Raw genomic sequence first — 17,455 nt, 5'->3', positions numbered from 1 at the left:
AAGGTTAGGTTATCTTGAGACGATGGGATATGATGATACAATGGAGTGCATGGTCGGCAGGTGCACTTCCGAATTTGCGCAGCGGAGTGAGAAGGTACATTAGCGTCCCATTGTCATGGGATACGGGTTTGTGATTAAGGATTTGCCTTCAGATCAGCTTGGCGAGTGAAAGAGGAAGCAACCTGCGGATGGAAAAGCAAATGAGCCTGAGGGCGGCAACATTGGCATCAAAGGGCGACAGTTGATCAAGCCGAGGGGAACAAGGTTGCAACGAACGGAAGATGGTGAGCCGTTTCTCGACTTGATCGTGCAGCTTGCTATCGCCATCATCACCATCTCTGAGAGCAGAACAGATGACAACCTCATCGAGGGCAGATGGCGGAGAAGCAACCAATCACAGCGAATGAGCGGATCAGTTGTAACGCGAGGGTGCAGCATCCACGGACGAACACGATTGCAACAGAGTTGCAGCAGATTGTTGGGCTTCGACGACAGCGATGCCTTTTAGCTCGAGTTGATTGCAACTCAGTTGAAATGTATGCACCACTTCGTTGAGGTCGCGATCAGGCTCTCTTCGACCAGGTGTGTAGCAACTGCAAAGCTTGTTGTATTCAAGTAGACTAAGGTTACCAACATGAGTATATATATCTTCACATCGTCTCTCTTAGGTGAGTCGAATGTCTCTCCTGCAGAGCTCCTGAGCCATTGTCATGTCAACCTTGATGCATTTCGTGTGTCTGGACGAAGCTCATGAATAAGCGGTGTTTGCTTGCACCACCTTGGCCCTCTCGGCATTCTGGATAAACCCTGGAAATTTTCCGACATATCTTCAACTAACTCCGACACGTCCAGGAAAGTGCATCAAACATCGATCAAGGACTGTGTTGACGGTCACTTTATCAGCCGTGCTGACCACACTAGAGGGAGCAAAAGCGCAACTTAGGCTTTGATGGGTGTCATCGGTATCTTGCGCTGAGAACCATGCAAATCAGTATCTACCGACAACACCTCCACCTAGACAACAAACCAAGTAAGGAAGTTCACACTCCGACCTAATCTGCGCATCGAGAAGCGCTCAAGATGAGGTGCGCCGACGGCATCGGCGCCATTGAAAGCGGCCTTTCTACTTCCAACCCTCGGATGACCGCTTTCTTTCTCACAGGTTTTTGATAACCGAGACGAGCTCTAGCTCAGTTGTTCCTCTCAGACCCTACCCTTGTTGCTTCCCTTGCCTCGCGTGTTGCCTTTTGGGGAAAGAAAGCCGATTCCTTTCACCTTTCTTCTCCTCTCGCCTCGCCTATACATCCATCGCCGCACCAACACTGCGACAAAGCACAGCACTGGCCTTGCTGCTGCTCTAACGCTCAAGCTTGCTCCAACAGGGTCTTTTCCTTCGGTGCACTGACTTCCGAGTGCTGTGATTGGAGCTAATGTTCGTTTGCAAGCCTGCAGGAGAGGCTCAAGCGACAAGCTACCAGGCTTTCGGACCTTCGATGGGAGATAGCAGAGCTTGACAGCTGCCACACACGGGCAGACTACAGAGACGGTGTTGCAGGCTACACTTTCTTGTATCAGCAAGATGTTATGTTGTCGATAACTATAAAGGCAGCCTGAAAGATGCTACTTCTGAATCGAATCCTCATCTATCCCCATCCCTTCTCCTCTCCTCACATAGCATTCCTACTCTTCTTCGGACCTTGATACCCTCCTAGAACCCCTTCCAAAGCCCCCACCCTTATACCTTCCCACCAAAATGCAGCTCAAGCTCTCTTTTGTCGCTGGTCTCATCGCCAGTTCGGCATTCGCCATCGCGGCTCCAGTTAACAAGGAGGAGCGTGGTATCAACATCGACATCGCTAAGCGTTCCAACCTCAAGATCGCCGGTACCGACCAGATCGACTGGTCCAAGGTCAACGCTCACATGAGCAGCCTCCGCGCCAAGTACTCCAAGAATCTCGCCAACTTTGAGAAGAACACCGGCAAGGTCCACCCTCTCAAGCGCGACCTCCCTGCCGAGCTCAAGAAGCGTGCCACTGGTTCCGTCGCTCTCACTGACCAGGAGGGCGGTGAGCTCTGGACTGGTACCATGGCTTACGGTACTCCTGCTCAAAGCTTTTCCATCGACTTTGATACTGGTTCCTCCGACACTCTTGTGAACAAGGGTACCTTCAAACCCTCTGCCTCTTCCACTTCCCGCACCAACGGTGACCAGTTCAGCACTGCTTATGGTGACGGCACCACTGCTAAGGGTACCATCTACACTGACACTGTTCACATCGGTGGTTTGAGCGCTACCAACACTGCTATCGGTGCTTCCACCACCACCTTCATCGACGCCTCTGAGGGTTCCTCCGGTATCTCGGGTATGGCTCTTCCTCAGCTCGCTGCTTTTGGCTCCAAGTACCTTCCTTACTTCTACCGCCTTAAGCAGGCTGGTGCCGTCACCTCGGGCAAGTTCCAGTTCGATCTCCGAACCTCTGGCTCTTCGCTCTTCCTCGGTGGCACCGACTCCGCCAAGTACTCATCCACCCCTGTCTACGTCAACATTGACTCCAACCAGGGCTTCTGGCAGGTCCCCGCCTCTGTCAACGGCCAGCGCATCGACTCGATCGTTGACACCGGCACAACCATCATCGTTGCCCCCACAAGCCAGGCTCGGACTCTCTTCCAGACCCTCGGCTTGCCCACTTTCCAGCAGGACGGTAGCATTTATGCTTACTACAACTGCAACTCGCCTCCCAAGGTCACCTTCAGGTATGGCAGCTACACCAAGACTCTCAGTGCCGCCACTACTTCGTTCGGTACCACCAACAGCGGCAAGTGTGTCTTGTCCGTCGCTGGTTCCGACTTGGGCTTGAACGCTTGGATTACCGGTGACTCGTTCTTGCAGAACGTCGTTGCTATCTTTGACACTGACAACAACAGTGTCGGTTTCGCAAACAAGGCTTAAACGAGCGATAAAGTTGAAGATATAATGTAACGATGAAGAAGAAGCAAGTTTCATGTATTGGGCTCGCAAGTAGGAAACATTTCCCTTACATTTTGCTAGCAGCCACTCCTTCCTGTTGTTGACCGCCATGTACGCTCTCAATAGAGATTATGATACCTCCCATGAGTACTTTGATATTTGTGTGTGCTTTGCTTGATCATCTTCTGAGATCCGTGTGTCGCGCGTTCTTGTTGCTTCTACGATTGACTTGTGCTTCCTGTATGCGTTGTGTGTGCCAGGTGAGCAAGGAAAGATAAAAGGGGCTGATCTGAAGACCCGTACCCACCACAGAGGGTGCTGGGTCGACGCTATGAAGGGCAGACAAGCGACGAAGTCGTCGGAACGGGCCAGTTCATGCTTGGATTGTACTTATTTCTAATGTATATCTTCTACGGCCGATTCCAGGCACCGTCGCATTGATAGTGTAGGGGTATCATGAGTCGTTGCCAGTCTCATACACCAAACAGGTGTTTAATCCACTCGATTCGACTCGACCGGGGTTCGAGTCCCCGTCAATGCATTTCTTTTATTCCTTTTTACTGGCCTGCATTTGACAGAGTTTTTTCCCCCATCTTTTCGTTGACATCGTACAACGAAGCATGCGTGATCTTCTCGACATTCCTGCTCACAACCTCTCTCATATTGCTCTCCGCTGTGGCTGCATCCATGATCGGCCAATTAATAACGTGATAGAAAATGTAGAAAGAGCTTGATGATCGGTGTTTCATCTGGTTACTTGTTTGCACCGTGATAGTGATGCGGCGAAGGGCCCAATGCGGACCAACCATCACTATGAGAAACCATCTGCAAAGTCATTCGATACTGCTCTTTCCTCCCTTGTTGCCATCAGTTGAAGATGTGTTGGCATCTCAAGAAGAATGCACGAGCTATAGCCAAGACACTGAGGGACCGAATGCATGCATAAGCAATGAACACAATAAGGCACATGAACATTACCATAGCAATGGCTCAGGGGCATTGCAGAAAGCAGCAACTCAGGGGGTTACAAAAGAGGTGACTCATCTGGCTTGGACATGATCAAAGGTAGCAATAGAGTATATATGTGTGTTTGTCATTAAGATTCAGGCTACCAAAATATTAAGCATTACAAGAAGACATATGACTGTGCTAAGGGAGCCTGATTGTGGCCTCATTAATGGTGTATACTAATTGTCATCTTCAATTGATTAAGAGTCTGAAGAAGCTATCAACTGAGCTAATTGGAGCCCATCAACAATCATGGTAGAAGATGCTGAACCTCAAGCTGGTGCCAGTGCAAGAACCAAAGGAGGCAGGAAAGGCAAGATGACCCAGGTGTGAGCTGATAACAAAGCTATCAACAAGAATGATTAGAGGTTATTGACAACAAAGCTGATGAAGAAGCTGACTCTGACTCCAACTTTGACAGTGGTGACAACAATATAACTTTCACACCTTAGCAAAGCTCCTTGAGCCCATACTGAAGCTCACATTGCACAGCTACTATAGCTGGAGCACCCATGTAAAGTCATTCCTCTGATCTGTACCTCATGCTATGAAACAACTTGAGGGAGCATACAACAAGAAACACCTGAAATGGAGCCACACTCTCAATGACACCCTAACCAATGCTCTCTGCAGAACAATAGATACTACTGGGGAACACAACATCAATTATCTTGTCCTAGATATAATTAGAGAGTACCTTACCTTTCATCAAGTATGGAGAAAGATTGAAAACAGGCTAACAAACAAAGCCACCAAGACATCCCACAGACTTGCACTCATCTCACAGCTGGGTGACATCAAGATGTTCCATTCCAACACCAGGAAGTTAATCCAGGAGATCCAGTCCATTCAGACCAAAAGCAGCCTCCTTGGAAAGCCATTTGCCAACAACACATTGTTCTTGGCTTTGCAAAAGTGCACAATCTGCCACCCAGTGTACAAAGAGACAGTCACCACTGTCCACCAAATTGACTTCATTACTCTTGCCATTGCTTTAAGATTCCATCAGACTGCTGTTGAAAGTATCCCCATGCAAAAGATTGATCCTCAACAGGCCAGCACCAGGATTGCTGGTAGTGACAATCAAGACAGACAGGCAGAGGAGACCAAAATGGGCAACAACAATGCAAGTCCAAAGAACACAAGCAGATCACAACAAATCCAATGCTGGGTATGCAAACAGACAGGACATGGAATCAGGCATTGTGATGCCTCAGTCACCATTCCCAAGGACTCTCCTTTTGCTAAATTCAAATAGGAAGCATGGTGCTCCCTCACCCTCACACCAAATTGGCAGGAACCCCCGGACCCAAGAGAGACAGTGTCAGAGGTCGCATGCCCAAAACCTGATATCTGTAATAGAAACATGTCTATTACAAATCCTGTTGAGATTTGTGACAATGCTTGATGTATTACTGTTCTTGTTGAGATATGTAGTAGAAGTGTCTCTATCACTTTTCTTACCCAAAGATGTAGTAGTGGTTTTGCTATTGCAGGTTTCAACTGACTGCTGTGGACACTCCATCCAAAGGTAGCTCAGCATGATCAATAATGATGAATGTATTGTGACTACACCAAGGTCTGGTGTGAGTGATATGATTGGTGGTGCTAACACAAGTGTCCAGTGTGTCAACTGAGTGCTTGAGGTGATCCCTGGACTGCAGTGGACAACTGCCTTCAGTTCTATTGCTATCTGGACCACTGGTTTGCTATGAACTGCCTTTGGATGTCAGTGAGCAGTGATACAACACATGTGCTATGATGGAAGCAATCTACTTGATTGCGACTTTGCTGACTGGAACTAATGTATACTTATGTGAAGTGATAACTAGTTATGTATGGTGTAGAGTGGATGGAGATCCACTCACTTGTTATGCCGAGGGGCATGGTTATATACCCACTCCTGCAACATCACCTGTGATGCTGCTCCTACTCTGGGAGGCCTCTTCAACACTGCTCCTCATCAGGGGTCTCCTCAACTCTGCTCCTCCTACTCGTCCTTCCTATCCTTCCCATCCTCTGTGTGATGCTGCTCTCTGGCTCCGCTTCCCTTGCACCCTGTGGATGGCCAGTCCTCATGCCACTTCATCATAACCAGGAGCCATTCCCACTTCATCTGGGTGGTGACTCACACCCCTTCATCTCCCTCCTGTTGTTGGCACCCATCTGCTTGCACCAACTTCATCATCGTGTCAGGCCCCTACTTCATCTGGTGGCTACCTCTCCCTTGTTGGTTGTCCTCCCTGTCCTATCAGCAATAGAGGCCTCTCTCAAACCAATTCCTGTGAGATCTTCTGTAGTGAGCATGATACTACTATTCCTGCTGAACTCTGTAGTAATGAACTCGTTCCTGCTGATCCTGACAAGTTATGCCATAGGTTTGTTTCTACTACTGATCTCAGTGAACTCTTCCTTAAGCTCTCATTTAGCCCAATCCTGCGATTTCTGTGCTCCTCTTCATATGACTTCAACTTCTTCCTGCTTCCTGCGCATCCGGCTCCTATGACAGACAGCTCATTGTATTTTGGACTCGGGGGCGAGCTATCACATGGTGAACACCTATAGCATGCTCACCCATCCAAGAACCTGTCAAAAGTGCATAATCACTGCTGGGAATGAGGTTCTGGAGGTGACAGCTATAGGAGTTGTTAGCATATCAACAGATTATGGGGACATACCCCTACAAAATGTATTACATGTCAAGCATCTCAATGTTAACCTCCTGTCAACAAATTCATTAATGGATGAGGGAGCACAAGTAATCCTGGATACTACCAGCAGACAAATCTATTTAGCAAATGGCATGACACTTAAAGTTGCAAAGAATTGCGAGCAAGGACTATTGGAGTTCCAAGGTGACACATGGCAAGAGAGTGCAATGACCACAACAACACCATTATTTGATGGTGTCAATGAGGAGTTCGAGCATATTAAGAATGAGCCAAAGATTTCCAAACAGTGGTTATGGATGAGTGTCTTGGACACCCAGGTTGAGACAAGTCCAGAGCAATCATGGACAAATTAAAAGGCAAGCAAATCATGGATTTGGACCCGGATGTAAGCGGTCATGCGCCTGAAACCAGATTGGGTGTTTCCAATTGATTTTGGTGAGATCAATTGAGTAAGGTCTACTCAGTATGTTTTGACTGAAAGTAACCAGACAGCTTCGTTCTGGTAGGTTTCGGCTGACCACCTTGAACACTCTGTTCAGAGGTTGCACAGCACATCCATGACTACCTGGGGTGAGAGTGTTACACTCTCCTAAACAGCACAAGTGTTCATAGTACTGTTGCTTAATGCTCTTTGACATTGCCTAGACTGTGATATGCCTATCACCTACAGATGACAGGAGTTACTGGACTGCAGGTGATGGGCACTGCCTACAATAACTGACTGGACTGCAGGTGTTGAGCAACACTGCCTACAGTGATGTAACTGGACTGCAGGTGTTTGAGAGGAACACTGCCTACAGTTCTGATGTCTGACAGTGTTACAACACACACATTTGAGATGTCATTGCAAAGGCTTCTTTCTATTGCAATGGTATGTAACTAAGTAAGAGTAAGTAAAGTAAAGAGTAGAGTGGTTGAGGATCCTATGGTGAAGTGGTAGTATTTATGTGTCCAGAGGGTGTTGTCACAGGGCCTGCGCAGAGGTCATAAGCAGCCGTGTTGCGCAGCTGCCGAAATGAGCTTGGCGCATCTGCAGTGGAACTGGTCAATACCCAGGGGTTCCAACCAGTCTCACTGAGAATGGTTGGAAAGCGAGGTGGAAGAGAAACTTCATCAAGATTGGTTGGGATGGTGGGTATGGAGAGGTTTCACCAAGACTGGCCCGAGAGGAAGCAGATCAACCAGCCCCACAACCAGATGAAGGTGCCCCACTGAGATCAGAGGAATGGCTATTGAGAGTGGGGTACCAGAGACCTTGCCATCAGATGAGGTGGGAGGAGACCCCTGAGCATGATGAAGCTGACAAAGTAGGATTGGCACCTCAACAGGAAGTAGGGATAGGAAGGATAGGAGGGGCAGGATAGCTGTGGGAGTCAGATAGAACAGGAGAGATGGGGAGGCCATACCCAATGGATGGGGATGCCATACCCTGTGCAGAGGAGAGGGGAGGGGCCATGGTGATGAAGACACCATGGCAAGAGGAGATAAATACACCCCACTGCCATAGTGAATGAGTGGATCTGGCATCCACTCTATTCTTAACTAAACTATACTCTACTGTAATGTATACTTAGTTGTTTCTGTCATATAGTGCAATTGCAGGCCATTGCTACTAATCTGAGTAGGTGTGTCATATCACCTCTCATTGATGTCATCTGTAGGCAGTCATACTGTGGTCCAGATAATCACCTCTCCAAAGGCAGTATACATACTGCAGTCCAGACTTCTCTTATTGATTCACTGTTTGATCATCGACACCTCAAACACTCATGTCGAAGTGGACAAACCTCATTCCTACACTAAGGGTTCTGCAACAAGCTGGAACTGACTGTGCCATGCTACCACTGAACAGAGTGTTCACAGTGGTTAGCCAAAACTTGTCAAACAAACAGCCTTCAAGCAGTTTCAGTGAAATTGGCTGATAGGTGCATCCTCAAGCATGCTCACTGAAATTGGCTGAAATCACCCAGACCGGTAGTTCTCGGGTTCCAGGTACACGACCGCTGACAGGTGTCATCCATGGCACCGCTCCTGCTCCTTGTGGAGGAGTGTCCCCATCCTCCTCCTACTCCTCCTCCCCTTGTGTGTTAATCTTCTTGACACTGCCTGTCCTCCTCATGGTACCAATGTTGGTCCTTTCAGCTCTTCCCCCTCCCCTCCCAATCCATGGCCATTCCCTTGGCCCCTATCTGATGGCTCTCCCTGACCATGTGACCATCCATATTGTCCCACTCCTGTCCATGCAGTCTACCTTGTGACTGGTTCTTATGCAATCAAGAGCATGTCCCCCTTGTGTGGTAACCTGCTGCTTGCTCTTGAGCTTGGTCCTCTTCTTGGCTGAGCTCAGACCTTCTCCTCACATGTGAAACCTTTCCCACCATCCTGGCCTCCCCCTTGACCATGGAGGTCTTCCTACTAAGCCTCCCATTGTTTCCTTGTAGTCCATTGGCTTGTTCCATACTGATGGAAGCTTCTTGCGGTGTGTTTGGTGAAATCAACTGGATAGTCATATTCTGATTGATTTCAGCAAAATCAACCAGACAGACATGACATGGTTATTGTCAGGTGAAATCAACTGGAACCCCATGATCCAGTTGGTTTCACAATTTTGTGCGCAAAAAGCTCCTCATACCTCATTTCGGATCTTCCTGCGCAGCTTCTGTGACACCGGACATCGCGCTGACATGTGAGAAGTGCATGTGATCTAAAAGTACAAGCACACAGATGGGGCAAGGTAGTGACGAGAGAGCTGCTAGACCCCTGGACCTTATACATATTGACCTGATCATTGATTCTTCTCATGTGACAGAGTACACGTGTACCCTGGTGCTGGTGCATGACTCTTCCCCAACGAGAGGATGGTAGGCGTGTGGTGTGGACGCACAGGGGACAAAGAATGTCTTTGTGAGTCTTAAATTCTACTACAACGCCCAACACAGGGAAGTGTAAGCGAGGGCGTAAATCAGTTGAAGTTATGCTAAACACCACTTCGTCCGGGCTACTCCTTAGCTCCTTTTGCACAGGTGTATCGTAGATGCAATGCTTGAATTTCTGAGTGAGCTATGACTACAAGACTGCTCATATATATACCTTCGTCTAACCCATGAGATCGTCTGCTATCTCCCTCTGAACTACGTGTATCATATGGTGCCTCGGCGTTGTTCTCCTATGCCTCGTTGCTCTCCTTCGTGTGTGTCCCCTGATTGGTTGCCACACAATTTACTTATGCATGCAGGCGATCGGTCTGTCGGCCACTCGGCTTCCCTGCATATTGGTTATTCTGGCGGATCTTCAACTAAATCCTTTCCCAAAAAAAACAAAAATAAAATAAAATAAAATTGGCTGGACCCTGAATGAAAATATATCCTCCAAGCGCATGTGGATTCAGGAATTATCGTGCGAATGAACACATGCGCATTGTTCAATGGTGAGTGAAGGGGCACGTGACCAACGCGCAAAACTTCATTTTCATTGCAAACGCATTCATCTCTCCTCCGACTGGTCTTTTCTCTTCCTTCTTCTCCATCATCATCTCTTTTGCTCGCCTCTCCTTTTGCTCACTCTCCTCCTCCTCATCACCTTCTCCTTGCGCTTGCCTCCGGGCTGCGCATCACCAAGTTTTTTCACCCTCCATCCCACCCTAGTACTTTTTTCACTCATTCTTGTCATTCGTTCTCGCGCGCATTCCGCCTCGCTTACACGCGACGCTCGACCGCCCGTGCCCCTTACGGCCACGGCTGGGAGCTCGCAAGCGACTCACTCGAATTAGGCAATTTTAACAATTTTCCCATGAAAGCTTCTCAATTCCTTTCCTACGTGTTGTCACGGCCGATAACTCACCGTTGACAGAGACAGACAATAACTGTCATGCTAAGGGACTGCGAAACCGGGAAGGCAACAACCATATTCTTCCGCTGAGCTGCCCAAGGCATCTGAAAGTGTCATCCGTCAACAATGTCAATCATGGTTGCACGAACTGCGTCGCAGTGCAGAGCGGGGTCGCGGGCGTAGGCCATTCTGCGGTAGACTTCACGCACGAGATGGCTTAACCGCCTGCACTCGAACCAGTCTGTGTCCCACTTAGTTGTGCTCGACTCGTTCTGTTGCTCTCCTTTGTGGAGTTCGGATCTTGTTTAAGCTATATTGTCAAGCCTCATCCAACGATCGTCTTGGTCGATCCCCCTTTTCCCCACATCTGTCTTCGTCTTTCGTCCCTACAACACTTTCAGTATCATTGATATTAGCTACCTACCAGCACGAGGAGCTCGACAATGACAAGCTCATTCGACTGAGCACGCTTAGCGCGCTACTCCTCTCCAACCTTACCATCCCAACAAACGCTCTCGACTTTAGCGTCTCCAACATAAACTGTACTCGTCTCGATTGGACCGCAACGCTCACCCAAACAGAATGGTCTGTAGCCTCGTATGTCGAACTCTTTTTCATCTCGACACAAGGCGCTCGTAACTACATGCTCCTGTATTCGGCCTCTAACACTGGAGAGGTCCCGACACCAGGGGCGTACAGCAAGACGACGCTGTTCGGTGATACAGCATTGACTGGAGGGTACAGGGTTGGTATCGGATTGGCAGATACCAATGGGAGCATCTTGACGACGACAACAAGCTCGAACGAGAACCCAGTGCAGGTAACATCGATCGATGATAGGAGCTTTACGTTTGGTGATTGCACACGGTCGGCCTCTGCCGGTGTGGGGGTCGGGTCTGCTGCGTCGACAGTAGCAAACACAACCGTTGCTCCCAGCGCTACGCCTTCTATTCTCTCCACTCGCATAGTAGTTTCTTCGACAGTGACTACCTCCTCGACATCCACCTCAGCAACAGCGGCGCCGATCAACACCATCTACACTACCGCTAACTCGCAGCCCATCGCCCCTGCACACAACGGCATCAACAAAGGAGCCATCGCAGGCGCTGTTATGGGCTCCATCGTTCTCCTTCTACTCTCTATCTTCTCCATCCGATGGTGCACATCTCGTTGACGAACCAGACGCTTGAGACATGTCGTTTGGGTCAAAGATGGGCTACGCTTGACGAGTCTGTGGTGGTGGTTTTGAAGTGAGGAGGCGAGGTGCATCCTGTCCTGTGTACACAACACGCAGCGCAGAGCACGGTCCTCCTCCGGCTCCCCTGTATCGGCGATACCCATTATCACCGATGTCAGCGACTTGGCAAGCCGGAAAGGACGCCCATGCCTCCAAAGTGCACAGAGTGACAGGAGAAAGGGACATGTCCAACGAGACAGGACATGCACGACTGATACATCAGAGCAAAGGGAGCCTAACTTGACATGTTCGAACAAAGGACACTCAAACAAAGGGAGCCATTGATGCACAGCCAGCCCAGACAACGCGGAATGTTGCGCAGTAGATTGGTATAGTGGTATATGGGTACAGACAAGAGGGAAGAGGGCCTAAGCGTGCAAGCGTGCATGCAGTAGAGGTGACAGCTTTTATAGAAAATGTATCGTGAAGAACCAAGATTTTCGATTCTTCCAAAACCAACCCCTCCTAAGTCTATCTCCTGTGTTCGTTGTCAGAGCTGTTGGCATAGGTAGCGTTGATCATGTCATCGTCTGCCTTTTTGCGTGAGTCATCCCTGTTGAGGGTGGGAAAGTGAGCAGCGTTGTGCTGACCTTCATCGCCAACCCTTGTGCCTTCATCAGCAGTGCCACCGACCTCGGCCATAAGACGAGCTCGGAAGACTTTCCTCTCCTTGGGAGAAAGATCCTGGATGGACCTGGACATGATGTTGCCCTCGTAAACCCTGTGCATGAGCTCGAGGGTGATACCGCCGGACTCGGGAAGGAAGAGTGCTGCCCAGACGACAGCGACCGCAGTGACTGAACCAAAGAGCATGAAGGTACCGAACTTGATTGAGTTGAGAGCACGAGGAGTGATGAGAGCGATGACGAAGTTCCAGAACCACTGGCTCATGGTAGCGGACGACATGGCAAGGGCACGAAGCTGGTTAGGAGCAACCTCGGCAGAAACGGCCCAGGTAACCGAGGACCAACCAAGACCGTAACCGACAGCGAAAATGTAGACCATGGCGATGGTCAGGTAGGAAGCAAAGTCGACAGGAGCTCCAGAGGGTCGAATGGCCTGGTAGATACCGATCCAGAAGAGAGCGAAGGCCTGGACAAGACCGCCGATGATAAGACACCACTTGCGGCCGAGCTGCTCGATGGCAACGATCAGGAACAAACCGGTAGTAACGGTTTTGACGATACCGTACACTCCAGTGGCCAGCAAACCGGCAGATTGGCCTGTAACACCGAGCGCATTGAAGATCTGCGGACTATAGTAGTTGATCGAGTTTGTCCCGGTAAGTTGCTGGAAAAACATTAAGAGAGCACCGGTGAAGACTCGGTAGGTTATCTTCTTGTCGGAGAAGGCCATCCTGAGCTGCTGGAGGACGCTGAGGCCCACCTTGCCCTGGAGGTCGTCCTGGATCTCGCGGAGGATACCGACAACGACGGGGTCGTGGAGCGAAGTACGGTTGATGCGGGCGAGCGACGATCGTGCCTCCTCATTCCTGCCTCGCTCGACGAGCCATCGTGGCGATTCGGGCTGGAAGAAGAGAGAGACGATGAAAAGAATGCCAGGAAGACACTGAAGGGCGAAAGGAATCTGCCACATGGCGCTCGACTTCTGGTCAGGGTACTCTTGGACCAAACCGTAGTTGATAAAGTAGGCCAAACAGATACCGGCGACGATGAGAAGCTGGTACATGCCGGCAAGACGACCACGAATGGAACGAGGAGCGCACTCGGACAGGTACATGGGGATGACAGACGAAGCGAGACCGACACCGAAACCACCGATAACACGGCCGACATAGAGCTGGTTGAGAGCGGAGCTGGCGCTTTGTCCGCCGAGGCGGCAGGCGGTCTGGATGACGGAGCCGACAAGGAAGACAGCGGCGGAGATGAACATGGCGTTGCGACGACCGAATTTGTGAGGGAGGTAGAAACTGGCGGCAGCACCAAAGAAGCAGCCGGCCTGGAGAACCGAAACGATGTTACCCTTCAAGGCGGCGAGCTTGGCGGGCTGACCAACAAGACCAAAGTCGTCTTGGAAAGCAGGCATGTTCAAAACGCCACCGATAAGCCCGGTGTCCCAACCGAACAGCAATCCTCCGAACGAAACGCAGATACCAAGAATGTAGACACGCCAGTGCTCGCGGAGGTCCTCCACGGTGGAAGCAAGACCGAAGCTACGCTTGGACGAGACATCGGCGGCGGAGAGCTGCTGGGTGGCAAAGTGGTCTTCCTGCTTGGAAAGGGTGATGGACGCCTGCTTGTTGGAGTGCGACATGATGGCGAAAGATGTCGAGAGAGGAGGTGGTGGTAGTGGTGGTGGTGGGAAGTGAAGAGAGGAGGAGGATGATGGCTACGACGAAACGAGGAGCGGAGCAGGGTCCCACTTGTACCTTTCCAACCCACGAAGCTCGGTTAGAAGGCTTGAGGGCGCGTTGTGGGGTGCAGGAGATGCACGCAGCTACAGGACCGACGGCAGGGCGACGAGCGAGCAGTAAATGAAGCTGGACACGCCGAGGCTCGACCAGGTTGATTTTGCGCTTATCTTTGCTGGTTGCACGATCCAGAGTGGCCTTCGTAAGACACACGACAATGGCTTCAGTCGTGGGGAAAGGGGATCATCGTGGGGAAGAGGTAAAGAGATTGCGGAGAATGGGGATAAGATCCTTGGAGAGGACACCAAGCAAGGGTCAAGTAGGAGTAACTGTAGGAGGGTAGGACAAGGAGATGTGCGAGATGGGCAGAGCAAGACAGGAGGGAACCCACAGCGGGTTTGGCGGGGACTCCAGGTTCGTCAGACACACCTGCATGTTGGGTCAGCTTCAAACGACGGTCAACTGTGAGAGGTCATGCGAACGAACGAGTTACAAGAAAGGCAAGCAAGCAAGCGAGCACGGCAGGCAAGCAAGCAAGCAAGAAAGCAAGCATTCCTGTTGGTCCAAGTGTTATGACCATTCCTTTGGTGCTAGTGACACTGTGTGCTATTGGAGAGGGAAACCCCAAATTAATGGGCAGAATGAGACAGCCAATCTCAGCGACGAAAATTTAAAGAAAAAGTTTGTTTTTTGAGGTTTTCAATTCTTCCCGTGCCTGCTAAAGTGCCTGCCAATTCACATTTGCACCAGGTGTCTCATTAAAAGAAAACAAAAATGATATGAAATTTGCGACCAAGTAATGCTTCAACCTCGCTTCGGGTTTAGCACGTATTGGACGTTTTCTATCAGATGAGCCTCCAAACTTGACAACCGTCTTCGAACTTTGTATGCTGTCGCTCCAACCTTGTTTATCGACAGTCGGCTCTACTGACACACACTGGAGCCTTCGATTCCTTGCTAGGATCAAGATGTAACATCGTGGGATGACCTTACAGTCTGACGCAGACGGTGCATCTTCATGTTCCTGCTTTTGACTGGTAGCTGAACACTCCTACTGAAACTGCTCTGCATTCCCCGCGGGGTTCCAGCTGTAGAAGGTGTGCTGGGTCGCTGCCCTTCGACCGTTCTCATTATAGTCGCCATGTGGCAATGGATTTGAGCATGCTCGTTTGAGAGTTCTAGGCCGTGTTTGCCGTTTTTTCTTGGCATCTATGGTCGGAGAAATACAGCGATTCGGTCCGATAAAATTGTCCCGAAACGGCATTTGAAAAACGAGGTTTAACATCCAACATCCTCCAGAACCCAGGAGTTACTCGCGCGAGTAATTAGAATCCAATTTTCTCCACTTTAGAAGAGAAGAACTGGGAAACGCAACGGAGCTGCCATAATGCTACTGGAACCTCTTCCTCATTTCTCTTCCTCACCAAGCCTCATCCTGTCCCGCTAGTTTACCTGCCTGTAACCATTCCAGGGACACTAAACCCGACCATAATCATGCTTCTTGCAGCTCGATCTGCCAACTTCGCATCTACCAGCTTGCTACCTCGAATTGGCTCGACATCATCGGCAAGAGCCGGCTCCAACATTCGAACCATGAGTTCCAACACCAGTATAACTGTTCGACCTGCCACAGTCCCTCTCGTCATCGCACCAAAGGCTCTTGCATCTCTGCTAGAGACGAACAAAGATACCAACAGCAACAAGCTACGCATACTTGACGCGACATGGTTCATGCCCAACTCCAAACCACCACGCAATGCATTCGAAGAGTTCAAAGCGGGTCCTCGTCTACCCAAAGCTCTCTTCTGGAACGTTGACAAAGTCGCGACTACTGGCGAGAGCGTTCGCAACCTTCCTCATATGATGCCATCCCCCGCGACCTTTGCTGAAGCAGCATCAGAACACGGGATTGAGCCAGAGACACATGTGGTGGTGTACGACACGCACGGCGTCTTCTCAGCACCAAGAACCGCATTCACTTTCAAAGCATTCGGCCATTTAAACGTGTCAGTACTCAACGGCGGTCTTCCAGCTTGGATTGGTAACGGTCTCCCCACAGAGAGCGGCGAGCCAACCTCTGTGCCAAAGACCGCCTATCTTGAGCCACAGCTGCAGGACGGCATCATCCGATCATTCGACGAGATGGTCGCGAATGCCAAGATGGGCGCTCGAGGACAGACCGTCTTTGACGCACGGCCGAAAGGTCGCTTTGACGGCACAGACCCAGAACCCCGACCAGGACTATCGTCAGGTCATATCCCCCACAGCACTTCGCTTCCCTTCCCTACCCTGCTCAACACAGAGACAGGGAAGGATGGAAAGCATTACACCGTGCTCAAGGACCAGATAGAGCTGTGGAGAACTCTCAGCGACATCGTTGGTGGCATGGAAGCTTTGGACAAATTGAGACAGGCGTCGAGCGGCGGAGAGTTGGCTGCTACCAACACGTGCGGTTCGGGTATGACCGCTGCGACCATCTGGTTGGCGCTGCAGGAGCTCGGTGTGCAGAGCAGTATTTACGACGAGAGTTGGATGGGATGGGCATCAAGAGAAAGTGAGGGTGTTCCAATCGATAAGAATGTATAGGCTCAGACGCAATCCCAGTCAAATCAGCCTTTCCAATCACGGCAAACCAAATCACGGAAAGCAATACGACCAATGCATCGAAATCATGTAAGAACATGAGAAACGGCTTCCGGCAATGCGCCAAACTTGCCTTTGAGTGCAGCAAGATCCGGACCGAAGCTACTTTCGAAAGTAGTCGTCGGCACAATCGGTTACCGGATTTTGACGATACCATTACGAGCCGCGATCCGGTCATCCGTCTTGCCGACAAGGTTACAGACACAAAGCTACGTATCTTCAGAATAGACTCACAATCGATGCAAGGTCTCCTGACACATCTTCAGCGTGGAGCTTGGCATCAAAAAGTTGACTCGCTTAGCGCTCCTGTCACTGCGGGGGAAATACGCCACTGGCATTTTCACCTCAACGTCGAGGCAGTTTCATCTCCGACTTGGAGCCGCCATGCCTTTCCCCACACCCTCCCTTGTTCAGATACCTGCATGTCCAACAACGCCGCCTCTACACTTTCTCAACGAAAGACACAGCCTTCGCGGTTGAGTGTGGGGAAGGTGAACAGACACACCGCGGCGATCTCGGCGTCTAAGACTTCGCGTTTTCGAGCACAGAAATTCCGCGTTCCAACCTCGGCTATGTAAATATCAGTCGATGTGAGCCAATCGCATCCTCTTGCACAACTTCATGTCGCTTAACTTTCGAGTTGCGGTGCTTGCGGATGTCGTGTGGCGCAGACAAGGTTTTCGGTGATAAAGACGGAAGCTTTGCAGGAAGTGTCTCATGGTGCTTTG

The 17,455-nt window shown here is 50.2% G+C and overlaps 5 protein-coding genes and 1 non-coding gene across 6 annotated transcripts; 5 read left to right on the top strand and 1 right to left on the bottom strand.

Annotated features, from left to right (window-relative positions):
• Window positions 1-1,753: 1,753 nt before the first annotated feature.
• On the top strand, window positions 1,754-2,950 carry UHO2_00853 (uncharacterized protein; the record flags this gene model as incomplete). The annotated part of the gene is made up of 1 exon (XM_041553321.1): window positions 1,754-2,950. The coding sequence occupies one exon, from the start codon at window positions 1,754-1,756 to the stop codon at window positions 2,948-2,950; it is 1,197 nt and encodes a 398-aa protein (XP_041409255.1).
• A 452-nt stretch (window positions 2,951-3,402) lies between these two features.
• tRNA-Gly(GCC) lies at window positions 3,403-3,509 on the top strand. Its single transcript has one exon. It is a non-coding gene; the product is annotated as a tRNA-Gly (tRNA).
• A 719-nt stretch (window positions 3,510-4,228) lies between these two features.
• UHO2_00852 (uncharacterized protein) lies at window positions 4,229-5,234 on the top strand (the record flags this gene model as incomplete). Its single annotated transcript, XM_041553320.1, has 2 exons — window positions 4,229-4,303; window positions 4,764-5,234. 2 exons carry the CDS (start codon window positions 4,229-4,231, stop codon window positions 5,232-5,234), a joined length of 546 nt encoding a protein of 181 aa, XP_041409254.1.
• A 6,950-nt stretch (window positions 5,235-12,184) lies between these two features.
• UHO2_00851 (uncharacterized protein) lies at window positions 12,185-13,987 on the bottom strand (the record flags this gene model as incomplete). The annotated part of the gene is made up of 1 exon (XM_041553319.1): window positions 12,185-13,987. The coding sequence occupies one exon, from the start codon at window positions 13,985-13,987 to the stop codon at window positions 12,185-12,187; it is 1,803 nt and encodes a 600-aa protein (XP_041409253.1).
• Window positions 13,988-15,677: 1,690 nt separating this feature from the next.
• UHO2_00850 (uncharacterized protein) lies at window positions 15,678-16,670 on the top strand (the record flags this gene model as incomplete). Its single annotated transcript, XM_041553318.1, has 1 exon — window positions 15,678-16,670. One exon carries the CDS (start codon window positions 15,678-15,680, stop codon window positions 16,668-16,670), a length of 993 nt encoding a protein of 330 aa, XP_041409252.1.
• A 95-nt stretch (window positions 16,671-16,765) lies between these two features.
• UHO2_00849 (uncharacterized protein) lies at window positions 16,766-17,305 on the top strand (the record flags this gene model as incomplete). Its single annotated transcript, XM_041553317.1, has 1 exon — window positions 16,766-17,305. One exon carries the CDS (start codon window positions 16,766-16,768, stop codon window positions 17,303-17,305), a length of 540 nt encoding a protein of 179 aa, XP_041409251.1.
• Window positions 17,306-17,455: the final 150 nt, after the last annotated feature.

This window comes from Ustilago hordei, assembly GCF_900519145.1.
Source record: "Ustilago hordei strain Uho2 genome assembly, contig: UHO2_contig_02, whole genome shotgun sequence".
Classification (NCBI taxonomy): domain Eukaryota; kingdom Fungi; phylum Basidiomycota; class Ustilaginomycetes; order Ustilaginales; family Ustilaginaceae; genus Ustilago; species Ustilago hordei.
This window is presented reverse-complemented; position numbering and strand designations above follow the sequence as displayed.